The 24,126-nt window shown below is 40.9% G+C and overlaps 2 protein-coding genes, 1 long non-coding RNA gene and 16 other non-coding genes across 21 annotated transcripts in view; 17 read left to right on the top strand and 2 right to left on the bottom strand.

Annotated features, from left to right (window-relative positions):
- The first annotated feature begins 59 nt into the window (after positions 1 to 59).
- trnac-gca (transfer RNA cysteine (anticodon GCA)) lies at positions 60 to 131 on the top strand. The gene has a single exon. It is a non-coding gene; the product is annotated as a tRNA-Cys (tRNA).
- Positions 132 to 587: 456 nt separating this feature from the next.
- trnac-gca (transfer RNA cysteine (anticodon GCA)) lies at positions 588 to 659 on the top strand. Its single transcript has one exon. It is a non-coding gene; the product is annotated as a tRNA-Cys (tRNA).
- Positions 660 to 814: 155 nt separating this feature from the next.
- Positions 815 to 886, top strand: trnac-gca (transfer RNA cysteine (anticodon GCA)). The gene has a single exon. It is a non-coding gene; the product is annotated as a tRNA-Cys (tRNA).
- A 738-nt stretch (positions 887 to 1,624) lies between these two features.
- Positions 1,625 to 1,696, top strand: trnac-gca (transfer RNA cysteine (anticodon GCA)). The gene has a single exon. It is a non-coding gene; the product is annotated as a tRNA-Cys (tRNA).
- Positions 1,697 to 2,166: 470 nt separating this feature from the next.
- On the top strand, positions 2,167 to 2,238 carry trnac-gca (transfer RNA cysteine (anticodon GCA)). The gene has a single exon. It is a non-coding gene; the product is annotated as a tRNA-Cys (tRNA).
- Positions 2,239 to 2,402: 164 nt separating this feature from the next.
- Positions 2,403 to 2,474, top strand: trnac-gca (transfer RNA cysteine (anticodon GCA)). Its single transcript has one exon. It is a non-coding gene; the product is annotated as a tRNA-Cys (tRNA).
- Positions 2,475 to 2,629: 155 nt separating this feature from the next.
- trnac-gca (transfer RNA cysteine (anticodon GCA)) lies at positions 2,630 to 2,701 on the top strand. The gene has a single exon. It is a non-coding gene; the product is annotated as a tRNA-Cys (tRNA).
- A 155-nt stretch (positions 2,702 to 2,856) lies between these two features.
- Positions 2,857 to 2,928, top strand: trnac-gca (transfer RNA cysteine (anticodon GCA)). Its single transcript has one exon. It is a non-coding gene; the product is annotated as a tRNA-Cys (tRNA).
- A 298-nt stretch (positions 2,929 to 3,226) lies between these two features.
- Positions 3,227 to 3,298, top strand: trnac-gca (transfer RNA cysteine (anticodon GCA)). The gene has a single exon. It is a non-coding gene; the product is annotated as a tRNA-Cys (tRNA).
- An 82-nt stretch (positions 3,299 to 3,380) lies between these two features.
- On the top strand, positions 3,381 to 3,452 carry trnac-gca (transfer RNA cysteine (anticodon GCA)). The gene has a single exon. It is a non-coding gene; the product is annotated as a tRNA-Cys (tRNA).
- Positions 3,453 to 3,606: 154 nt separating this feature from the next.
- trnac-gca (transfer RNA cysteine (anticodon GCA)) lies at positions 3,607 to 3,678 on the top strand. The gene has a single exon. It is a non-coding gene; the product is annotated as a tRNA-Cys (tRNA).
- A 155-nt stretch (positions 3,679 to 3,833) lies between these two features.
- Positions 3,834 to 3,905, top strand: trnac-gca (transfer RNA cysteine (anticodon GCA)). The gene has a single exon. It is a non-coding gene; the product is annotated as a tRNA-Cys (tRNA).
- A 453-nt stretch (positions 3,906 to 4,358) lies between these two features.
- On the top strand, positions 4,359 to 4,430 carry trnac-gca (transfer RNA cysteine (anticodon GCA)). The gene has a single exon. It is a non-coding gene; the product is annotated as a tRNA-Cys (tRNA).
- A 993-nt stretch (positions 4,431 to 5,423) lies between these two features.
- On the top strand, positions 5,424 to 5,495 carry trnac-gca (transfer RNA cysteine (anticodon GCA)). Its single transcript has one exon. It is a non-coding gene; the product is annotated as a tRNA-Cys (tRNA).
- A 297-nt stretch (positions 5,496 to 5,792) lies between these two features.
- On the top strand, positions 5,793 to 5,864 carry trnac-gca (transfer RNA cysteine (anticodon GCA)). The gene has a single exon. It is a non-coding gene; the product is annotated as a tRNA-Cys (tRNA).
- A 605-nt stretch (positions 5,865 to 6,469) lies between these two features.
- Positions 6,470 to 6,541, top strand: trnas-gga (transfer RNA serine (anticodon GGA)). Its single transcript has one exon. It is a non-coding gene; the product is annotated as a tRNA-Ser (tRNA).
- A 1,884-nt stretch (positions 6,542 to 8,425) lies between these two features.
- pla2g6 (phospholipase A2, group VI (cytosolic, calcium-independent)) lies at positions 8,426 to 18,422 on the bottom strand. Of its 3 annotated transcripts, XM_088341903.1 has the most exons (19): positions 18,289 to 18,422; positions 16,953 to 17,171; positions 16,528 to 16,740; positions 16,122 to 16,302; positions 15,011 to 15,198; positions 14,348 to 14,444; positions 12,929 to 13,111; positions 12,762 to 12,870; positions 12,419 to 12,535; positions 12,168 to 12,258; positions 11,941 to 12,104; positions 11,719 to 11,869; positions 10,667 to 10,803; positions 10,519 to 10,596; positions 10,246 to 10,400; positions 10,112 to 10,163; positions 9,674 to 9,789; positions 9,531 to 9,604; positions 8,426 to 9,180 (listed from the first exon to the last, which is right to left on the bottom strand). In XM_088341903.1, the coding sequence occupies exons 2-19, from the start codon at positions 17,162 to 17,164 to the stop codon at positions 9,036 to 9,038; spliced, it is 2,463 nt and encodes an 820-aa protein (XP_088198029.1). In that variant the 5' UTR covers positions 17,165 to 17,171; positions 18,289 to 18,422; the 3' UTR covers positions 8,426 to 9,035. The 3 variants fall into 3 exon arrangements, with proteins under 3 accessions (XP_088198029.1, XP_088198031.1, XP_088198030.1); XM_088341905.1 differs by lacking the exon at positions 10,519 to 10,596 and having other exon boundaries at positions 18,289 to 18,421; XM_088341904.1 differs by lacking the exon at positions 10,519 to 10,596 and having other exon boundaries at positions 11,941 to 12,258.
- Positions 18,423 to 18,678: 256 nt separating this feature from the next.
- LOC148361157 (uncharacterized) overlaps positions 18,679 to 24,126 on the bottom strand; it is a 67,256-nt gene continuing 61,808 nt past the window's right edge. Inside the window, exon 4 of the long non-coding RNA XR_015851112.1 lies at positions 18,679 to 18,747. This is a non-coding gene — a long non-coding RNA (uncharacterized LOC148361157). The remainder of the gene's footprint in view (positions 18,748 to 24,126) is intronic.
- LOC148361160 (uncharacterized) overlaps positions 19,410 to 24,126 on the top strand; it is a 35,591-nt gene continuing 30,874 nt past the window's right edge. Inside the window, exons 1-3 of the mRNA XM_088341902.1 lie at positions 19,410 to 19,603; positions 21,536 to 21,579; positions 21,683 to 21,748. Coding sequence (XP_088198028.1) covers positions 19,535 to 19,603; positions 21,536 to 21,579; positions 21,683 to 21,748 — 179 coding nt within the window. The 5' untranslated portion in view covers positions 19,410 to 19,534. The remainder of the gene's footprint in view (positions 19,604 to 21,535; positions 21,580 to 21,682; positions 21,749 to 24,126) is intronic.

Here is a 24,126-nt window from a genome sequence, read left to right as displayed (position 1 = left end):
CATTTTAGGTTTGGGATCTTTCAACCCTATGTTTGAATTCCAAAACACCAGAGAACTGAGGGGGTGTAGCTCAGTGGTAGAGCATTTAACTGCAGATCAAGAGGTCCCCAGTTCAATTCTGGGTATCCCCTTGATCTTGTCTTTGTATTGAATTTATTTTAGGTTTGGGATCTTTCAACCCTTTGTTTGATTGATAAAACACTAGAAAACTGAGGGGTTGTAGCTCAGTGGTAGAGAATTTGACTGCAGATCAATCGGTCCCCAGTTCAAATCTGGATACCCCCTTATTTTTGTCTTTGTATTAAATGCATTTTAGTTTTGGGATCTTTCACAGTCACTTACACTCCCGTACTTAGAATGTAAGGGGGTGTAGCTCAGTGGTAGAGAATTATAATGCAGATCAAAAGGTCCCCAGTTGAACTCTGCGTACCCCCCCAAGCTTTTCTCAGTGGTAGAGCATTTGACTGCAGATCAAGAGGTCCTCAGTTCAACTCTGGGTACGTCTTGATCATTTCTTTGTATTTAATGCATTTTAGGATTGGGATCTTTCAACCCTTTGTTTGAATGACAACTCACCAGTAAACTGAGGGGGTGTAGCTCAGTGGTAGAGCATTTGACTGCAGATCAAAAGGTCCCCAGTTCAACTCTGGGTACCGCCTCAATATTTTTCTCAGTGGTAGAACATTTGACTGCTAGCTCAAGAGGTCCCCAGTTTAACTCTGGGTACCCCTTGAACCTTTTCTCTGTATTGAATGCATTTTAGGATTGGGATCTTTCAACCCTTTGTTTGAATGAAAAAACACTAATAAACTGAGGGGGTGTAGCTCAGTGGTAGAGCATTTGACTGCAGATCAAGAGGTCCCCAGTTTAACTCTGGGTACCCCCTCAATTTTTGTCTCAGTGGTAGAGCATTTGACAGCAAGCTCAAAAGGGCCCAAGTTTAACTCTGGGTACCTCTTGAATCTTTTCTCTGGAATGAATGCATTTTAGTATTGGGATCTTTCAACCCTTTGTTTAAATGAAAAAACAACAGTATGTAGCTCAGTGGTAGAGCATTTGACTGCAGATCAAGAGGTCCCCAGTTCAACCCTGAGTACTCCCTTGATCATTTCTTTGTATTTAATGCATTGTAGGTTTGGGATCTTTCAACCCTATGTTTGAATGCCAAAACACTGAAACACTGAGGGGGTGTAGCTCTGTGGTAGAGCATTTGACTTCAGATCAAGAGGTCCCCAGTTCAACTCTGGGTACCCCCTCAATTTTTTCTCAGTGGTAGAGCATTTGACAGCAAGCTCAAGAGGTCCCTAATTTAACTCTGGGTACCTCTTGAATCTTTTCTTTGGAATGAATGCATTTTAGTATTGGGATCTTTCAACCCTTTGTTTGAAAGAAAAAACAACAGTATGTAGCTCAGTGGTAGAGCATTTGACTGCAGATCAAGAGGTCCCCAGTTCAACTCTGGGTACCCCCTCAAGCTTTTCTCAGTGGTAGAGCATTTGACTGCAGATCAAGAGGTCCCCAGTTCAACTCTTGGTACCCCCTTGATCATTTCTTTGTATTTAATGCATTTTAGGTTTGGGATCTTTCAACGTTTTGTTTGAATGCCAAAACACTGGAAAACTGAGGGGGTGTAGCTCAGTGGTAGAGCATTTGACTGCAGATCAAGAGGTCCCCAGTTCAACTCTGGGTACCCCCTGAATCTCATCTTTAGATTGAATGCATTTTAGGTTTGGGATCGTTTACCCTTTGTTTGAATGACAAAACACAAGTAGACTGAGAGGGTGTAGCTCAGTGGAAGAGTACTTGACTGCAGATCAAGAGGTCCCCATTTCAACTCTGGGTACTCCCTCTACCATTTCTTTGTATTTAATGCATTTTAAGTTTGGGATCTTTCAACCCTTTGTTTGAATGACAAAACACCAGTAAACTGAGGGGGTGTAGCTCAGTGGTAGAGAATTTGACTACAGATCCAGAGGTCCCCAGTTCATCTCTGGGTACCCCCTCAATCTTTTCTCAGTGGTAGAGAATTTGACTGCAAGCTCAAGAGGTCCCCAGTTTAACTCTGGGTACCCCTTGAACCTTTTCTCTGTATTGAATGTATTGAATGCATTTTAAGTTTGGGATCTTTCAACCCTTTGTTTGAATGAAAAAACACTAATAATCTGAGGGGGTGTAGCTCAGTGGTAGAGCATTTGACTGCAGATCAAGAGGTCCCCAGTTCAACTCTGGGTACCCCCTCAATATTTTTCTCAGTGGTAGAGCATTTGACTGCTAGCTCAAGAGGTCCCCAGTTTAACTCTGGGTACCCCTTGAACCTTTTCTCTGTATTGAATGTATTGAATGCATTTTAGTATTGGGATCTTTCAACCCTTTGTTTGAATGAAAAAACACTAATAAACTGAGGGGGTGTAGCTCAGTGGTAGAGCATTTGACTGCAGATCAAGAGGTCCCCAGTTCAACTCTGGGTACCCCCTCAATATTTTTCTCAGTGGTAGAGCATTTGACTGCTAGCTCAAGAGGTCCCCAGTTTAACTCTGGGTACCCCTTGAACCTTTTCTCTGTATTGAATGCATTTTAGGATTGGGATCTTTCAACCCTTTGTTTGAATGAAAAAACACTAATAAACTGAGGGGGTGTAGCTCAGTGGTAGAGCATTTGACTGCAGATCAAGAGGTCCCCAGTTCAACTCTGGGTACCCCCTCAATATTTTTCTCAGTGGTAGAGCATTTGACTGCTAGCTCAAGAGGTCCCCAGTTTAACTCTGGGTACCCCTTGAACCTTTTCTCTGTATTGAATGCATTTTAGGATTGGGATCTTTCAACCCTTTGTTCGAATGAAAAAACACTAATAAACTGAGGGGGTGTAGCTCAGTGGTAGAGCATTTGACTGCAGATCAAGAGGTCCCCAGTTCAACTCTGGGTACCCCCTCAATTTTTGTCTCAGTGGTAGAGCATTTGACAGCAAGCTCAAGAGGTCCCAAGTTTAACTCTGGGTACCTCTTGAATCTGTTCTCTGGAATGAATGCATTTTAGTATTGGGATCTTTCAACCCTTTGTTTGAATGAAAAAACAACAGTATGTAGCTCAGTGGTAGAGCATTTGACTGCAGATCAAGAGGTCCCCAGTTCAACTCTGGGTACCCCCTTGATCATTTCTTTGTATTTAATGCATTTTAGGTTTGGGATCTTTCAACGTTTTGTTTGAATGCCAAAACACTGGAAAACTGAGGGGGTGTAGCTCAGTGGTAGAGCATTTGACTGCAGATCAAGAGGTCCCCAGTTCAACTCTGGGTACTCCCTTTATCATTTCTTTGTATTTAATGCATTGTAGGTTTGGGATCTTTCAACCCTATGTTTGAATGCCAAAACACTGGAACACTGAGGGGATGTAGCTCAGTGGTAGAGCATTTGACTGCAGATCAAGAGGTCCCCAGTTCAACTCTGGGTACCCCCTCAATTTTTTCTCAGTGGTAGAGCATTTGACAGCAAGCTCAAGAGGTCCCTAATTTAACTCTGGGTACCTCTTGAATCTTTTCTCTGGAATGAATGCATTTTAGGTTTGGGATCTTTCAACCCTTTGTTTGAATGCCAAAACACCGGAAAACTGAGGGGGTGTAGCTCAGTGGTAGAGCATTTGACTGCAGATCAAGAGGTCCCCAGTTCAACTCTGGGTACCCCCTCAATATTTTTCTCAGTGGTAGAGCATTTGACTGCTAGCTCAAGAGGTCCCCAGTTTAACTCTGGGTACCCCTTGAACCTTTTCTCTGTATTGAATGCATTTTAGGTTTGGGATCTTTCAACCCTTTGTTTGAATGAAAAAACACTAATATACTGAGGGGGTGTAGCTCAGTGGTAGAGCATTTGACTGCAGATCAAGAGGTCCCCAGTTCAACTCTGGGTACCCCCTCAATTTTTGTCTCAGTGGTAGAGCATTTGACAGCAAGCTCAAGAGGTCCCAAGTTTAACTCTGGGTACCTCTTGAATCTTTTCTCTGGAATGAATGCATTTTAGTATTGGGATCTTTCAACCCTTTGTTTGAATGAAAAAAACAACAGTATGTAGCTCAGTGGTAGAGCATTTGACTGCAGATCAAGACGTCCCCAGTTCAACTCTGGGTACCCCCTTGATCATTTCTTTGTATTTAATGCATTTTAGGTTTGGGATCTTTCAACGTTTTGTTTGAATGCCAAAACACTGGAAAACTGAGGGGGTGTAGCTCAGTAGTAGAGCATTTGACTGCAGATCAAGAGGTCCCCAGTTCAACTCTGGGTACTCCCTTGATCATTTCTTTGTATTTAATGCATTGTAGGTTTGGGATCTTTCAACCCTATGTTTGAATGCCAAAACACCGGAACACTGAGGGGATGTAGCTCAGTGGTAGAGCATTTGACTGCAGATCAAGAGGTCCCCAGTTCAACTCTGGGTACCCCCTCAATTTTTTCTCAGTGGTAGAGCATTTGACAGCAAGCTCAAGAGGTCCCTAATTTAACTCTGGGTACCTCTTGAATCTTTTCTCTGGAATGAATGCATTTTAGGTTTGGGATCTTTCAACCCTTTGTTTGAATGCCAAAACACTGGAAAACTGAGGGGGTGTAGCTCAGTGGTAGAGCATTTGACTGCAGATCAAGAGGTCCCCAGTTCAACCTTGGGTACTCCCTTGATCATTTCTTTGTATTTAATTTATTTTAGGTTTGGGATCTTTCAACCCTTTGTTTGATTGATAAAACACTGGAAAACTGAGGGGTTGTAGCTCAGTGGTAGAGAATTTGACTGCAGATCGATCGGTCCCCAGTTCAAATCTGGATACCCCCTTATTTTTGTCTTTGTATTAAATGCATTTTAGTTTTGGGATCTTTCACAGTCACTTACACTCCCGTATTAAGAATGTAAGGGGGTGTAGCTCAGTGGTAGAGAATTATAATGCAGATCAAAAGGTCCCCAGTTCAACTCTGGGTACCCCCTGTATCTCTTCTTTAGATTGAATGCATTTTAGGTTTGGGATCTTTTACCCTTTGTTTGAATGACAAAACACAAGTAGACTGAGGGGGTGTAGCTCAGTGGAAGAGTACTTGACTGCAGATCTTGAGGTCCCCAATTAAACTCTGGGTACCCGCTTAAATGTGTCTTTGTGTTGAATGCATCATAGGTTCGGGATCTTTTTCGACCATTCCATTATATGGAAAATCATTATGTGTGTGAGTGGGGCGTAGCTCAGTGGTAGAAAATTTGACTGCAGATCAAGAGGTCCCCAGTTCATCTCTGGATACCCCCTCAATCTTTTCTCAGTGGTAGAACATTTGACTGCTAACTCAAGAGGTCCCCAGTTTAACTCTGGGTACCCCTTGAACCTTTTCTCTGGATTGAATGCATTTTAGTATTGGGATCTTTCAACCCTTTGTTTGAATGAAAAACACTAGTAAATTGAGGGGGTGTAGCTCAGTGGTAGAGCATTTGACTGCAGATCAAAAGGTCCCCAGTTTAACTCTGGGTACCCCCTCAATTTTTTCTCAGTGGTAGAGCATTTGACAGCAAGCTCAAGAGGTCCCTAATTTAACTCTGGGTACCTCTTGAATCTTTTCTCTGGAATGAATGCATTTTAGTATTGGGATCTTTCAACCCTTTGTTTGAACGAAAAAACAACAGTATGTAGCTCAGTGGTAGAGCATTTGACTGCAGATCAAGAGGTTTCCAGTTCAACTCTGGGTACTCCCTTGATCATTTCTTTGTATTTAATGCATTGTAGGTTTGGGATCTTTCAACCCTATGTTTGAATGCCAAAACACTGGAACACTGAGGGGGTGTAGCTCAGTGGTAGAGCATTTGACTGCAGATCAAGAGGTCCCCAGTTCAACTCTGGGTACCCCCTCAATTTTTTCTCAGTGGTAGAGCATTTGACAGCAAGCTCAAGAGGTCCCTAATTTAACTCTGGGTACCTCTTGAATCTTTTCTCTGGAATGAATGCATTTTAGTATTCGGATCTTTCAACCCTTTGTTTGAATGAAAAAACAACAGTATGTAGCTCAGTGGTAGAGCATTTGACTGCAGATCAACAGGTCCCCAGTTCAACTCTGGGTACTCCCTTGATCATTTCTTTGTATTTAATGCATTGTAGGTTTGGGATCTTTCAACCCTATGTTTGAATGCCAAAACACTGGAACACTGAGGGGGTGTAGCTCAGTGGTAGAGCATTTGACTGCAGATCAAGAGGTCCCTAGTTCAACTCTGGTTACTCCCTTGATCATTTCTTTGTATTTAATGCATTGTAGGTTTGGGATCTTTCAACCCTATGTTTGAATGCCAAAACATTGGAACACTGAGGGGGTGTAGCTCAGTGGTAGAGCATTTGACTGCAGATCAAGAGGTCCCCATTTCAACTCTGGATACCCTCTTGATCTTGTCTTTGTATTGAATTTATTTTAGGTTTGGGATCTTTCAACCCTTTGTTTGAATGACTAAACACTGGAAAACTGAGGGGGTGTAGCTCAGTGGTAGAGCATTTGACTGGAGATCAAGAAGTCCCCAGTTTAAATCTGGATACCCCCTTATTCTTGTTTTTGTATTAAATGCATTTTAGTTTTGGGATCTTTCACAGTCACTTACACCCCCTTACTAAGAATGTAAGGGGGTGTAGCTCAGTTGTAGAGCATTGGACAGCAGATCCAAAGGTCCCCAGTTCAACTCAATCTTTTCTCAGTGGTAGAGCACTTGACTATTCGCTCAAGAGGCCCCTAGTTGAACTCTGGGTACCCCTTGAATCTTTTCTCTGGATTGAATGCATTTTAGTTTTGGGATCTTTCAACCCTTTATTTGAATGTCAAAACATTAGGACAGTGCGGGGGTGTAGTTCAGTGGTATAGCATTTGACTGCAGATCAAGCGGTCCCCAGTTCAACTCTGAGTACCCCCTCAATCTTTTCTGTATTTAATGCATTTTAGGTTTGGGATCTTTTCCTACCATTCCTTGGAAAAACCGTGTTAATTTGGGGGGTTGGCCCAGTGGTAGAGCATTTGACTGCTAGCTCAAGAGATCCCTAGTTTAACTCTGGGTACCCCCTGAATGTTTTCTTTGGATTGAATGCATTTTAGGTTTGGGATCTTTCAACCCTTTGTTTGAATGACAAAACACTAGCAAACTTAGGGGGTGTAGCTCAATGGTAGCGCATTTAACTGCAGATCAAGAAGTTAAAGAAGTTCTCAGTTACCTCTGGGTATGCCCTTGACACCCTCATACAGAAAAAAAAAATCTTCCATCCAAATGACTGGTAGAAAAATGTCCCAAAATTATTCAATGTATTGACCACAAAGAAAACCTTAAATGAATACCCTGAATTAAAGTGGAGCCACCTGATCTGCATAGGTTAGGGACCTTTCTCTACCAGCTGTTTTGACTAAAGAAAGCCATCTGCATGACAAAGTGTAGCTCAGTGGTAGAGCATTTAACTGCCGATCAAGAGCTTTTCGATCCAACTCTGGGTATACCATTAATCATTTCTTTCTGGTCAGTGCAATTTTATGGTTTGGGGAACTTTCTCTACCAGTCGTTTTAATGGAAGAACATATTTTGAATGAGGGGGTGTTGCTCAATGGTAGTGCATATGACAACTGATCAAGGGCTTTTCAGTTCAACCCTGAGTAACTCCATGATCCTTTATTCATGGTCAATGTTTTTTTTATAAGTTTTGGGATCTTTCTCTACCAGTCGTTTAGGTTGAAGACCCTGTTTTAATGAGGGGGTTTAGCTCAGTGTTAGAGCTGTGACTACAGATCAAGAAGTCCTCAATTTAACTCTCTGTACACTCTTATTGTATTTCTCATTGCTTAATGTGCTCGGACCTTGGAAGCAAAAGTATGAGCATGTGTGGCTTTGTGGCAGGGTGTTTGACTGAATTTTAAGAGTCCCCTGGGTTGTATTTGGATACCTTCTTCATATTTTCTTTGTGGTCAAAGCATTTTGTGGTTTTGTTCCCTTTTGTGAGTGTTATTTAGATGAAAAAGGAATCTTGCATGAGATGATGTAGCTCAGTGGCAGAGCATCTGACTGCAGGTAAAGAGTTCCCCAGTTTATCTCTGGGTATCCACTTATTTTTTTCTTTGCGATCAATGTTTTTTAGGTCAGGACATTTTTTCTACCTGTCATTTGGATGGAAGAAGAAGCTTGGACTGAGGGGATGAGCTCAGCGCTAGAGCATTTGACTGCAGATTAAGACCCACCCGGTTAAATTTTTTGAAAACCTCCAACCCCCCCTTAATGTTTACGATAATTGCATTTTTTTACAAGATTCTGTCTACTCGTCAATTTAAATACAGTCATGCTGATCTTGCTGAGATTTATTTCACATCTGAAGTAAACACAAGTGCCATCTAGAGGAGAAAGAAAGAATACAACTGGCTCTCATTGTAGTGGAATGCATACAAACAAGGACTAGAATTGTAGATGCTTTTTTAAATTTTATTTGACAGAAAGAGTTACACAATATTATAAAATACAACATTAGAGGTTGGTGCCCCTGTCGTGTTAGTCAGTTTGTCCTTCAAGTAATTTCAAGCAACTTTTGTGTCCAGCTGCTTTACTATCATATATGTACACTGCACTATGTATTGACAATGACTACATGAGCCACGTTTTACAAAACTCTTGAATGCACGGTCAATAGCTCACGTGAGTATATAGTGTGAGCATCCATTTCTGTTATCAGAGGTGATTGAGACTAAAGTACAACAAAGGCGTGAAGATACAGGGAACATATAGCCAACGTGTTATCGTAAGCATTGTGGTTGCGAATGCCAGTGGTTTTCCAAATGTATTTTTATTATTTCATTATATATGTTTAGGGTAAATGTGGGGGAAAATACATAAAAATATCATGAGTAGGGTGGGCTAACTGTAGATGATTTTAAAACCAAAAAGCATGTGACATCACACCTCCATTTCACTCCAATATTTGCATAGAAAGTGTTTTAAACTTTGGACCAACGGCTACCTTGATATTCAGTGCTAGACAATAGTAATTTGAGATCATGTACTATTTCCGTCTCTTCTAGTTGTCTACTAGCGCTTTAGCAAGGGATTGCAGCACCTTCCTCTTGTCATACAGGTACATCTGAGTTTCCCACAGCATGTCCACAAGGATGCCGTCGCTCACTTCGTCCAGCATCACCTCCTGAGAAAGCTGTGGGCTCAGTCTGCAGGAGAGGTGAATAATAATGATAATAATAATAATAATTCAATTGATTTGAGCCCCTTAAGGAAATTCGTTTTCACCAACTGTGCGGGGTGGGATATAGCCAGTGCTGTTGCAGCACACCGTGTGCCAAGTGACCTATTTACAGCACCAGGTATTCCCAGGCCGTGTCCTATTCGACAAGTACTAACAAGGCCCAACCCAGCTTCACTTCCCGAGATTTGGCGTTCTCAGGCTGGTATAGCCGTAAACAGGTCAAGAGAGTACTACTTATGCCAGTTATGATCATAAAAAGATATAGCGAACTTAAAAGGGTCAAAAGGTATATCGTTTCATGTGATTGGAGCATACCTGTGGTAGATGGTATCGATCATTTCACACCAAGCTCTAGCTCGCTCCACGGCGCAGCCATCAGAGTCTGTACACTATACGAGAGCAAAGCCATGATGTCACACACCTAAAAATAACCCAATTTTTAGTTATTCGATACTCACGCAATCTACCAACATCTTGCCCAGTTCTTTGGCCCCGACAATGCTTTTTGCTAGTTCCAGTGGATTAGAAGGCCGGAAAACATCCACAGAACTCACTGCAACCTGTGGTGGTTTACCTGAGAATAAATGGGTGCCGGTGTATTTAAAAGTAAAAATAAACCTCGTAACCTATTTTCATTTATTCATTTTCAGAATCATTCATCCATCATTGGTAGGTATGCGGGGGTGCTGGAGCCCATCCCAGCTGACATTGGGCAATGGGACATCCTGGACTGATAGACCAGCCAATCACAGGGCAGACTTAGACATACAACCATTCCAATCCGCATTCACACCTATGGACGATCGGGAGTCACCAACAACCTGTCAACCCAGTTTCTAAAATTGTGGGGGGAAAAAACGAGTGCTTTACAATGCACAATTTTGTGAAAGGCTTACCAGTCCCAAGAGAAACAACTAGACCCAGCTTCTTGATCTCAGCCCCATGACTCTGATAATCAAAAAAGAACATCATTCTTGGGAGTCAAGACGTTTTATTTTCCAAACCCCTAAAATCAGTCAAGTTGCTTTACCTCTGCTTTTCGTGTTTTGTTGTGTTGATGGATCTCTGACATGGCGTCCAGCGTTGGGTTATTGGCAAGCAGCCCTCCGTCTAGGAAACGTCCCATCGGCCGGAAATAAGTTGGAGCGGCACCACTGGAGCGGGCAGCTCGCCACACAAGTTGCTCTAAGGAAAACACAATAGATTCTCCTTTAAATAATCTTCATATGAAGTGAATGAAGCCTAACATTCCTCCAAGCTTCCAGAGCCACCATGCGCCTCTAAGTCAAGCGCGCACACACACCTTCATCAGTCACCTTCCTACGCTTATTGGGTAGCTCCACTGTGTATCCTACTAGCAACAAATCCTCATCCTCCCATCCTGCAATGACGACACGGCTAGCACACACAACATCACGGAGAGGGAACACAAACACTAGGCCTCAATGTACCTTGAGGGATTGTGAGGGGCTTGAAGGTTTCGGTGGTGGCGTACGGAGACTCTTGACGTGTGGAGGGTGGGTCATAGTTCCTGAAAATATGAAGCTCTCCTGGGTGTCGGTCTGCCAGAACACTGGTCACCATTACCCTGGTAAGAAAGAAACAATTGTTACAAATTATATAACACCTGTATGTACAACTCCAGCTGAATATAAATCAACAGTGAAAACTTGGTTTGAATCTGTTTTCCCAGTGCTATTAAAATTATAACTTTACCTTAGGTTTACTTGAGTCAAAGCGGCAGTAACTTGACTTTACCATACGAGTAAAAGCTGCTTCAAATATAAGAAGAAGAATTTGGAGTTTATCCAAGCACAAAAGAATGTGATCAAAGGGAGTCTTTTTTATTTTATTGATATTTACTGTACTTATATTTGAATAGATTTTTATTTTTTAAATGGATGTTACAATCATGACTTTTAAGAATTCGCAAAGAATACATTTTTAAAAAACACATTTTTTTAATATCATTCAGTCTGTGGTTTTTTATGTTTTTGTATCATTTCCCCCAAGACAGTAACTTACGTTTACGCTAACTTTTCTGCTATTTTCCCCAACATTTACCTAAAACATTTCCTTCTGAAAACGTCAGTTGTAAAAAATACTGCAGGACTATGGGTGGTAATTGTTCCTTTAGATAGTAATTTTTTCTCGCCTAAAATCTTGTCATCAGTAATTGCAAATTAAATATTTAGTAATATTAAACCCCTAATACCCCCAATAAGCAGGTTAGCACCTTACAAGGCTGCAAGGCCGCTATTGGGAAATGTGGAGCACATTGTAAAGCGCTTTGGGAAGTCATTGACTTGAAAAGCGCTATATAAATGCAGATCATTTCATTTCATTTATAACTAAACAGCAAACAATTTACTTTTAAGTATTACATATGTATCTTTGAAATTGACATCTTCAAAGGGGGAAAAAAACACTTTTTTAAAATTTCCAATGCAACGAAAGGCGATGCTCGGAATTCATTTATATATGCTTTGGACGTAATGACTACCTAGGGTACTGAACATCAGCCATTTTGGTGTTCTCTCCAAATTCTTTCTTCAGGAAGTCCTCCAGCGGGGCCGATTCATATGGTCGCGAGCCTCTGAACACTTGCTCCTTCATTCGGAAGTACAGACAGCGGAGGTACTCCATGGACTTTCCTGCAGGTAGAAGAAGCATTGTCCTACACATCCATGAAATCTTAAAATTACAAAACCACATGGGTACGCACCGTGGACGATAGCAAGGGCTAGAATGCCGCCAGTACTGGTGCCAGCCACCCAGTCGAAGAGCTCCCTGGTGGGCCGGCCGGCCTCTTTCTCCAATGCAATCAGCATCTGGATCAGAACCAGACCTCTGATTCCACCGCCATCCAGACAGAGCAGAGTATCCGACCTGCAAATGGGTGGGAATGACACTTTATTATAATTTTCCAATTCATAAAAAAGGCCTACACACCTCCTTATGTCTCCCTTGGAACAATCAACTTCCATCTTGCCTCTGCTCATTGCAGTAAATGCAGCTCCAACATGCATAATGTCCTCAAACCCTGCGGGCAAGTAAAAGAGCAGCAGTTTGTGTGGTCTCAACACAATCGTGCATAAAATATAACACACACAGTTCCTCCATGCTATTAATAACTTTCCCAATTACAATAAGATGAGATGCATTAATAAGTTTTAATAGATGTAATGGATAGTAAGTGTTACCTATGGCCGTAGCCGAAGCCTTGCTAGCGATGGTCGGAGGGCTGCCAGGTGAGGGAGGCAGGCAGCGTTGCACACCCACACTACACAGCATGTCCAGTAGTATCTTTCTATTGGAACCTTAGTTGGTTTTTTAAAAACATGCATATCATATCCCAGTTATATATGCACACAGACATTTGGGGTAATACAATGTTAATTTAAAAGCTCTAACTGACATTTTGAAAATGTATGTCATGCAACAGCCGAATAATTGCACCTTGCGCAAAAGCCTTCTGGTAGTGCATTGAGTCTCAAGTATACCTTTGGCTAATCATGCATATAATCTATTTTAGCAGTGCATTACCTTTACTGGTACGAGCAGCAATCAAACCAGGAGTCTCTCCTAAATCATTATGGATCTCCACATCGGCCCCAAACACAATAAGAGCTTTGATCAACTCCATGTGGTCCATCTGTTCGGACACAAAAAGTCCTTATTTTGTCAAGCCCCACTGAAAGTTAGCCACACACCTTCATTGCGAGGTGCAGAGCCGTGTTGCCGTTCTGCCCCTTCAGATTGGTGTTGGCGCCGTGGGTGAGCAAGACCATGGCTGCCTCGAAACGACCCTTCCTGGTGCAAATGTGGAGGGCGCTCTCGCCTGTCTTACTGAGGTAGTTGATTGCACTTCCGCTCTCCAGAAGCATGCGACACATCTGGAATGCAGAGGAAGTTATGCTTTTGCTGATGGAAAGTATTAAAAAATCTTATACTGATATTGTATTTTATTATACTTCAATGTACCTATACATTTAATTGACTACAGCCTTTTTTCTGTCAGTTTAGATAACGGTTGTCTATTTTTTTAGCACACAACAAAGTAGATCACAAAATTTTTTATCTATTACTGGAAAGAAATGCTTAATAGACTGTGTATGGGTGTTATCAATCATGCAAAGAAGCAAATTAGTGATTTATAAATGCACAATACACTGCAAAAATAAGATTTTCCCTCTGAGATGAAAATCTTTTTTTCTAGAAATATAAATACTGACAAATAATAAAAAATGTCAAGTACCTAATGCAGTTTAGTTTCCTCATTTTAAATATTATGCACCGGTGTTGTGGAATGCTCTTCCCCCTGAGATCCGATCTGCAACCTCAGTGGAAATGTTTTAATCTAAGCTTAAAACTCACTTCTACTCTATAGCATATGAATAACCTAAACTGCTTATGTGTAATAACCTGTGAAGCCCCTTGAGACTCTTTGTGATTAAGGGCTATACAAATAAAAATGACTTGACTTGAAAACATAGAAGAAAAACTATTTATAATGCAATACAGGAAATATTTTGTCAATTCTATTAATAAGTGTTCTTATTTTTAAACAAGAATAAAATATATATTAAAGTAACAAAAATCATCTTTCATTTTACATCGTAAAAGTAACACAAGAATGATATTCTTTCAAAGGATTCTTCTTTTGGATCTGAACGTAGATATAGGATTTAATTCTGTACAGTGACAGACATTGTTTATCCTCTGCAAAGTATTGAAAAAAAATCCTTTCACTGATCTTAGAGTAAGTTATTGAGGCCTAGTTTAAAATCAGTGTGTTGGGTTTGGAAAAAACTGAAAGAAAACAAAACAAATACCATGCATCCTTGGATTTTTCTCAGTTTGGTCTACAGAAGAAAAATATTGGGCTCTACAGTTTAATTTTTCAAATTGAGATAAAAAGTTATCAGAAAACCCAAGCTTAAAAAGTTTCCTCGTTTTATTTAGAATCCCAAAGTGGGTCATCGTCATATCAAAAACGGCTTTACTGGGCATTGTGAATTATCATCAAGTTTTTCCAAAGTTTCAAATTTAAATCGAAGCAGTATGACAAGTGCACTTCTTGTCCTTTCTTCAATCAATTGAAAGCCAATGTGACGTGTAGCGTTCCTCACCTCTGCTGTTTTGGCCCAATGGAGAGGCGTGCCTCCATACAAGGTGTCTTCGGCATGAAGCTGGTCAGGGTCAACTTTCAGGATCTCTTCTGTACAGCTGAGAAAAAAAAAACAAATCATAAGAGGTGCGATCCACCAAATATGGGGGAAAGTATTCTTCTAGTTAAAACAAGACTTTTCCTTTGAGTTTATATTTTTATCGTTAATATGGGCAGCACAGCGGCGCAGTGGTTAGCGCTTGTGTGGCACAGTTCTGAGGTCATGAGATCGAACCTCCTGTGTGGAGTTTGCATGTTCTCCCCGTGCTTGTGTGGGTTTCCTCCGGGCACTCCGGTTTCCTCCCACATTCCAAAAACATGCATGTCAGGTTAACTGGCCGGTCCAAATTGCCCCTAGGTGTGAATGAGCGAGCGAATTGTCTGTCCCTGTGTGCCCTACGACTGGCTGGCAACCAGTTCATGGTGTCCCCTTCCCCAATCCCCGAAGATAGCTGGGATGGGCTCCAGCACCCCCACGACCCTTCTGAGGATAAGCGGTGCGGATAATGGAAATACAACAATAGAATACAAAATCTGAATTGAATGCAATCTGGAAAACAAATCTAAATGCTTGGAGATCTGTTTGAAGAGACAAACGAGATCATAAAAGTATAACACTGCTCACTTCTTCTCATTGTACTTGATGGCAGAGTGAATCGGGTAGCCAATGCCGCCAGGGACACTGCACTTGGCTCCACCTCCCAAGAGGGCCTTCACAGCCTCCACTCGACCGAGGCGGCAGGACACATGGAGTGGCGTTTCTCCGTTGTTGTTCAGCTCGTTCACGCCCGAGCACAAGCGGGAACACAAAATCTGTGTGTTGACCGGAAAATGTCAAAGTACATGAATGAGAAGTTTAAGTAGAAATCAAGAGGAGAAGCTTGTTTTGATTGCCATGATGAACGAGTTTGAGTGCCATCACGAAAGTTGATTTGTTTTAAAAGCAATTTGGTCATAGTGGGTTTCATTATTGGAAGAATCCAGTGAAGAATCAATTAACTCTCGGATCAATGAATCGTCAATATATCTAATTGTGGCACAACCATTTGGCTGCTTTTTGGCTTCGTCTTACCTTTTTTTCTTTTGGTCTACTTGTTTTACTTAAAGCTACAGTTACACTGTTTCTCTCCATCTTAAAAACAAAACCCGACATTTAAGCTGACAGTGAGCACTATTTGACCTGACTATTTATCTAGATGTCGCTGTATTGTTTACTACGCTGGAAAACAATTGCAACAAAGCACTAGGAAGAGTACAAACTACGGGGGGACTCAAAGTGACCGCACGATTGTTGTTTTCATTTTTTCAACAAGATAGCGGACAAATATGTCAGCTCCCTCTAAGTGAGACTCATGTTATGCAAAATGATTACACATTTTTTGAGGATTAAAAAAAATGCATGTTTATCTGATATTACACGATTTTTTTCCCCTCACAATTAAAATCAATGTGTTTCCGTAGTGCAGTGGTTAAGACGTGAAAGGTCCCCGGTTCAAGGCCGGGTGGAAACATATGTTGGCCTGCAGAGGGATGGACGCCACCAGGCTGTGCTAGCCCAAGACACATCACAGGAAATAGTGCCCCTAGGACCCTAGTGGTAAAGGGATCTAACCAACCATTAAAATCTTTTTTTTTTTTTTAAAGGAAAGTATTTTTTTTCAAACGTGAGATGCTAAATAATACACACTGTCCATTTAAAACAGAAATATGTACACCAAGACCTTTGCGCCACTAACCTGGATGACTGCAGGGGAGTCGTGCTTGGCGGCAATGTGCATGGGTGTTTCACCCTGGTGGTCTCTGATATCCGTTCGTGCCTGGCTCTCTTCAAGCAGTTCCTTAACGCATGCCTCATCGCTTTTCTCGCATGCTAGATGCAGCGGCGTTTGACCGAGTGAATCCCGAGCGTTGATCTCGCTGCAAACATAAAAAACATTACAGCAAGTAATCTTTTGCCAGCAATACTGTAATGAAAAACTACATGGTAACTAAAACACATTGACTCCAATTGCTTCAAAAAGGACCAGAGTTTGGGGTACAGAGAAACAAAGTGAGGAAAACTGTGTATGTGTTCTATTATTTTATCAGTCAATTGTAAAGCAAAATGCCGAGAGATATTTTTTTGACTGAATTTTGTCCAACCTTTGAACATAATTGTGCTTCAGACACTCTCGGAGGCATGTTTCTACTGCAACGTGAGCGGCACTCCAATCCGGGTGGTTACGAATGCAGTCGACGATCATCTGAGCAACCTCGGCTTTCATTGGCGGGAGTGTGTCATAGAATGGTGGAAGTTTCAGAGCGTACTGCGGGAACCAGTTCATGGCGTCCTCTTCTGACGCTACCTGGAAAAGCCTAGTGCAAATAGGGATGTATAATGAGACACGAATCAATCATAAATGATAAAAAAGTACCTGAATAAGATGGTGTAATATCACTTTTAAAACATATTTTGGTCAATATTGCAATTCTGTGGTATCACTTTGTATAGCCTTTAATTTGTTAGGTACTTAAACAAATCACTCAGTCATGACCACATCAAATGATAGTCCCTGTGCTCAACCTACCTCAGAGCCGCTGAAGGAGAGTCGGGACACATGAGTACACAATCCCACGACTGGCACTGGGCATTCTTGTACAGAACAAGGCGTCCTTCTTGCCGCATCTTTATTTTTCCTTCTCTGTAGTCGGACAGTTGCACATCTCTCACTCTGTAAGGGTTGATAAAGAGCGTGGACACAGATTGCACAGTGTCCAGAAGACGGCCAAGGAACTGCATCACGGACCTGAGAGAAATTAGGAGGGAGAGCATGAACTGAAATGTTGTGAATTTGGAATTTGATGTTGTACATGTAAAGAGATTCTGGAAGAGGCCCTCCCTTAAACCAAGAGTGGGTAAAATATTACCTTGATTGTTTTTACAGGTCTCTATAATAATTTCATCAACAGTCGTCAAATAGATCTATCCATCCATCCATTATCTACACTGCTTATCCTAGTAGGGTCGCGGGAGCCCAACCCAGTCGTCTTCGGTAAGTGGGCAGGGGACACCCTGAACTGGTTGCAGCCAGTCGCAGGGCACATAGAGACTGACAGCTCACTCGCTCATTCACACCTAGGGACAATTTGGACCCCCCAATTAACCTGACATGCATGTTTTTGGAATGTGGGAGGAAACCAGAGTGCCCGGAGGAAACCCACGCAAGTATGGGGAGAACATGCAAACTCCACACAGGAGGTTCGATCTCATGACCTCAGGACTGCTCCGCCATGCTGCCTCAACTAGATCTACTAAACCAAAAAACATTTAGGAAAATCTTGAGAAAATCAAAATAAAATTAAGGCGTGACTAGTACCGGTACTTGCGTTGCTTTTATTTAATCAGCTTTTAAGATAGAACATTCAAAAGCCCCTGACAACCAGAACACATCATGCTTAGTTTCACGGGACATATAAATTGTTATTTTTTTCGCATAAAGGACACTAAATAATATGAATTATTTATTGCAATTAGCGTGATCCATTACTATCATATGACACTACATTATTTACTCAGGGGGGATGAGTGCTGCTTTGCCTACTACCAGATTATTTTTTTGTGAGATAACAACACGATAAATGCTGCTAGCTTTGTTGTTACTCGCCTCAGTTCCTGCTACAAAGAACGACAGTGTACATTAAACAGCGTTATGAATAAAAACAAACAAGGGATTCCATTCATTAGTAACGCGAGTTTCTTTCTAGTCGTCCACTGACATTTCACATGACAACCCTACGTCAGAGACCAGCGACTGAGCGAAGAGCGAAATGGTAAAAACTTCAATTGCCAAACAAAAGCTTGAGAAATTTCTTACCACAAGCTCTATTCGAAAATAATCGTAAAAAATAATAACTTATACTTACTCTGATCTCCTTCCCTGCTTGATGTCTGATTTATGACAGCGACACCAACAAGCACCACTCTACAACCGAACTTGATGACTAACGTCAAAACAGCCAATGGTTGCTTACTTGAGGGAAAAAGGTAGGCGGGACATAAGATTCTAAGCATTAACGGTATGGCGAGAAATCTTATCACGTCAGAATATTAAAAAAAATAAAAAAAAAAACAAAAAAACTCCTTTAGTTGTGTTGACCAGCAACGACATATTGTTAAGTAACATATATTTGAGATGTACTCTTAACGAAACAAAACTGGTAAATCAGCTGGGAAACTTCTAGGTCAAAGATAAGCAAAGGATTTAGCTCAGTTCATCTATTATTAAGCCTCTGGGGATGTTTTCAGTATGACAAACCATTAGATGGCTTTGATCAGGTAGTTGTCCACACATCGAGGAAGTCCCCACTTCCTAGTCTTGCTTCCTATAAATGAAAAGTAAAAGCACCAAAGTGAAAGTGTTGCTTTTCAGTTTTTCTGAAAAGAAAAGTTAAGTGCGGTCCCCTTCTCAAGGTTCTTCATTTTCCTCATGTTGAGGTTTTTGAGTTTTTCCTTGCCCTCATGTTGGTTTCAGATCTGGGGATGGTGTCATAATAGTCTGAAATAATAGTCTGTGCAATCACCTGTGCATCCCTTTGAGATTCTTTGTGATTAAGGGCTATACAAATTAAAATGATTTGACTTGACTTAAGAAAGGTGTCAATGTTCAACTGTTGATTACTAAACAATGGTAAAAGCTAGAAACATACTTTATTATCATAAAAGATGAGGTTTGACGCTTTATAATGATATGTTATTAGCATATATAGCTACAGAAGTACTGCAGGCCTTCAAAAAATGAGTCAGAGTGGCAAAATTTGGCTGGCCCCTCTATCCATTTTAGAGAGAAGTCTGGCATTGAATAAGTTGAAAAAAAAAACTTGGTATGATAGTTAATGTGTTTTTACTTATTGTTCAACTGTATGTTGTTTTTGCACCACTAGGAGACACTAATCACTACACACTGCCCCTTTAAAAAATAGATTCGCGTTGAGGGGAGAATCTTCCTCGTTGCCATGACAACCAGGGGGGCTGGCCGAGACCACGTGATTCAAGGCTGTAAGCAGGACTCGGTGGCGTGGCTGCTTGCGTGTTACGCACAGTTCGGCACCGAGCAAAGCCGACCCCCCCTGCCTCCAAGAACCGAATTTGGACGGGAAACGCATAGTTAGAATGGAGCTATCGGCGATGGGCGACCGCGTCTTCGCTGCAGAAGCCATACTGAAACGCCGCGTCCGCAAGGTGAGCCCCTGCGCCGCCGTGTCCTCTAGGGTCCTCCCGCGTGTTTTGACAGATGTTATTCGCGGGAATGTCATTCGTCTTTGGCCTCGCAGGCCTCCAGTTCGCTAAGCTACACAATGTGCTAAGCTAACCCGCGGAACTCTCCGAGGCGCGGTTGTTTGGAGGCATTTGCCCGGTAGTTAAAGCGACACAATAGAGGCACGCTAGTGTTTTGAAATTGGGCCTGATTTATGTGGCAGCTAGCTAGAGCTTAGCGGCCACAGTGGGCGTGCAATGCACAGATGTCTCTTTTTTAACTTGCCTTTTGTCTTTACTCCTGCAAGATGCTTACTAGCCTTTTCTTTATTTTTATTATGGTTGAGTCTTTTCCATTTCGAGCCTTTCCAGTAGTCACCACAACTGTTGTTGAAGCCACAAGGTCACCAGCACCAGTTAAATGTCTATAAACAATACTAGGGGCATGCTCAGGTCAGATGTCAGACCCCCCCCTTCCCATGGGAAATTGACCTCTGAATGGCCTTCACTCAAAACTTTCCCTGAGCCTTTGCCATATGTGTTGTCTATATTGCTGGCCCTCAATTTAGGGTGAATGGGGTTCACAAACCAATTGTAGTGATGAGATCACAGTCACTTACTCACTAGACCACCAGTGGTACAGATGACAAACAAAAAGGCAATATATTTGATATCACACAATTATTTTACTCATGCCGCCAAAACTGTGATGGTATCTTGCATTTTGATAGATTATACATTCTCTCCACTTCTTCATCCGTGCAGCAATAACGTTGCGGTTTAATATCTATATGTATGTAAAATAGCTTGTATGGTATTTTGTTAGAATTCTCTAACATTCTTTTCTGGCACTGTGAGTAAAAATAGTGTTATAATGTTAAGCTCGGGGCAGTGGTTAGCGCATGTGCGGCACAGTTCTGAGGTCCCGAGATCGAACCTCCTGTGTTGAGTTTGCATGTTCTCCCCGTGAGGCACTCCGGTTTCCTCCCACATTCCAAAAAACATGCATGTCAGGTGAATTGACCGGTCCAAAATTGTCCCTAGGTGTGAATGAGCGAGCTAATTGTCTCTGTGTGCCCTGCAACTGGCTGGCAACCACTTCAGGGTATCCCCTGCCCACTGCCCGAAGATAGCTGGGATGGGCTCCAGCACCCCTGCGATCCTATTCAGGATAAGGGGTGCAGATAATGGATGGATGGATGGATGGACGATGAGCTCTAATGCCTTTTCATACATTCTCTGAAACACTGGTGGTCTAGTGGTAAAGTGATAGAGCTTACTGCTACGACCAGAGTTCAAATCTTGTTGCATGCATTTCTTTGCGATTATGGTCAGTGATGTTTATCGATTGACTAATGATTACACAAATACCGTACAACATTGTGTAGTAAGGCTCACCTACATATACTGTCTGCATTACAATTTTTACTCTGTTTTCTGCGCTTATGACATTTGTAAAACGCTTTTCAAGTCGCTGAAGACCTCCCAAAGTGCTTTACAATGTATTTTACACTTACCCATTCACACATATGAGAATAAAAGACTAAATCATAATTATTAATTTTCTACATAATGTTACATTATTGGTAATATGCCGATTAAAAGGACCCCCAAATATCTATAAGGCGCACTATCAAATTTCTGGCCAGTTCGGCGTTTTTACGTGATAGTCCGGGAAATACGGTACTACTAAACAAGGTATGCTCAGCTTTCCTAATGTATTAACAGGTTTTTAAACAAGTATTTAGTCTGAACTTTGTAATTGTTTTGTCTGAGTTAGCGCGCGGTTGGCAGTGTGGCAGATGGGAAACAGTTTTTCAAAAGGGTCACTCCAACAACACCCTGACTAATCAATTCAAACCAAGCGATAAATCACCAAGCTTTAGTAGAATGTGAACACACGTTTTTATCTTGCAGGGGAGGCTTGAATATCTGGTGAAATGGAAGGGGTGGTCAATGAAGTAAGTTGCTTGAACTGCTAATGCGTATAAACGTTTATAAATAGATCTTTTAGGAAGTGTATTATAAGCTCTGGTTTTGATATGTTCTTGTGCGCTCGTTCAGGGACAGCACCTGGGAGCCGGAAGAAAACATTCTGGATGACAGGCTGATTCTTGGCTTTGAGCAAAAGTGAGAAGATGACATCATTTTTGAGTTATTTTTAATACCTTGCACACATAAATTAGAACTAGGCACCATGGCCCAAAATTAAAATCTTAGTGTGCCGGGAGACCATGTCAAGTGTGCAGCAGAAAATTTCCCGATATTATCTTTCTATTAAAAAAAGCATGCCATTTTTCAGTATATTTTCTTTTATTCCCGAGGTCAGCCAAAAACCTTTAACATTCATCTACCCGGCAGCAGTTCCTATTCTTTTACCCTTTATACATTAATTATGAGGTAGACAGGGAAATGTTAACAATAACTTATTTTGTTTGATTAAGCTGTTCAAATTGTACTCCAATAGAAATAATACAATTAATCAGTGTAAAAATATTGCTTTTAATTGTACTCATTTGGATTGATAGTTTCTTGTTTTGTTTTTTAAAAACAGAAAAAGGTAATGTAGTAAAATAAAAAGTCATTGCACTGGCAGATCTTTTTGCTCATTTTAAGTATTTTTATATTTTTTTTTTAGAAAAAGAAAATAAAAATGTAGTAAAAATTAAAGCTTATAAATATAGTAAAATCCAAAATGACTGTAATATGAATAACCAAAATAAATAACCTGTGTTACCTCCAAATCATTGGTGACCACAAATAATCATAAAAATGTTACACTTCCAATTTAGGCGACATGATCTTTTAAGCTTTCAAATTAAGAAAAATTGAATTAATATCTTAACATTTTCAACAGAGAGTGTGCCTCAAGATTTTTTTTTCGATTAAAAAAGTGTGCTTTGGCTCAAAGGTTAAGAAACGCTGGTCTAAAAAATTAGTATTTCATCTATTTTAAACAAAAAACCTCACACTATGCACAGTGTGCAGTATTTTTAATTGATTTGACCAACAGATCTGTCTAAACTGTCATGACACAATTTTAAATAATTTTAAGGCTATAACATGGATAGCTGGTGCTAAAGAGCTACACGTAACTTGTCACTCATTTGCTTTAATTCCAATTTTTACTTGTCGGTTACTATTATTTAACAATTGGCACCAACTTTGACTAATTCTACGTCAATCAATACAAGATGTTTTTAAAACATGATATATTTTGAAATGTAAATACCACAAAGTACATGTTTAATCCTAATGAGGCTAAAAAGTACAAATGTTTAAAATCATAAGATTTAAACTTAAAAATCTCAATGAGGAATTCAAAACATGTGAATTTTGTGAACGATTTCACGAGTGTTCAATATGCGCACCAAATGAGACGAGGCATACGTCATGTCCGTAATCCAGCTCCTACCAAACACACTGATGCATATTTTGGGTAAGTCTCCAGCAGATTACAATTGTTTTTCCTTTTTGTATACACTTTATTTTCTTGTGAGTTAGTACAGGGTTATACATATTTATTATCCATCCATCCATTATCTGCACCGCTGATCCTCATTAGGGTCACAGGGATGTATTTATTATTTTATCTACTGTAAATTCCGGACTATAGAGTGCACCTGACTATAAGCCGCACCCACTACTTTTTAAGTGATTTGGCACTCTTGGACTTATACAAGCCGCACCCATGTACAAACCGCGGGTGCCCGCAGTAGAACTTGCTACACAGTCGCAAGTTTAACCTGGGCCACGCCGTAAGTTCCACAATTGTAGTTTCAAAGATAGTATACAAATTTAGATCCACAGTCAACATCACAAACAGCAAATGATACCCGTAATTAAGATATGATGCAGACTTCTAAAGTCGGGGTTGAAAGTAATCCAAGGAAACAAAATGTATATTTCCAAAGTTAAGGGTGGGAAAAATATATATCCACTATTGTCCGCTGCGACAACAGACAGATCTACCGGTAACTCAGCTTTACCACATTTCCCATCAGGCCGCGTTTTCTCCGCCCCTTATTTTTGATTCGTCCGTAGAACACATAACAGGATAAATCTCTAGAATAAATACATAACAAAAATATACAGTTGCAAATACATATTATACATGGTTACACATATTTTCGAAGAAAGACGGTACACCGAGAGAGTTTTCAAAGCTTTGATAATAATAATATAACTTACATCCCAAACCGTGCCTTTGGAAGGTACCAACACGCTAGTAGGATCACGCTCGCAATGAATCCAACATACTTGTAAAAAAAAAAGGCACCCCGTAAATGTTAAATTCACGGTAAATTGTCTTGAACTTCCCTCTTGCAACTATCGCCATCAAGGGCATCTTCCTCAGTATCGGAACGTACCTGGACTTTACAGAAAACATATGCTAAAATTTAGAGATTGCAGTCTTTCTTGGCGCACATTTACAACATTTACAACCTTACCTTTTAAATTCCTGCGCCACTGGTGGCCGTTAGAAAAATTCCATGGATTAGCCGCTT

Source organism: Urocampus carinirostris, chromosome 8 (genome assembly GCF_059441175.1).
Source record: "Urocampus carinirostris isolate Australia breed hairy pipefish chromosome 8, RoL_Ucar_1.0, whole genome shotgun sequence".
Taxonomy (NCBI): domain Eukaryota; kingdom Metazoa; phylum Chordata; class Actinopteri; order Syngnathiformes; family Syngnathidae; genus Urocampus; species Urocampus carinirostris.
Note: the sequence above shows the minus strand (reverse complement) of the source record. Positions and strands in the feature narration are given on the sequence as shown.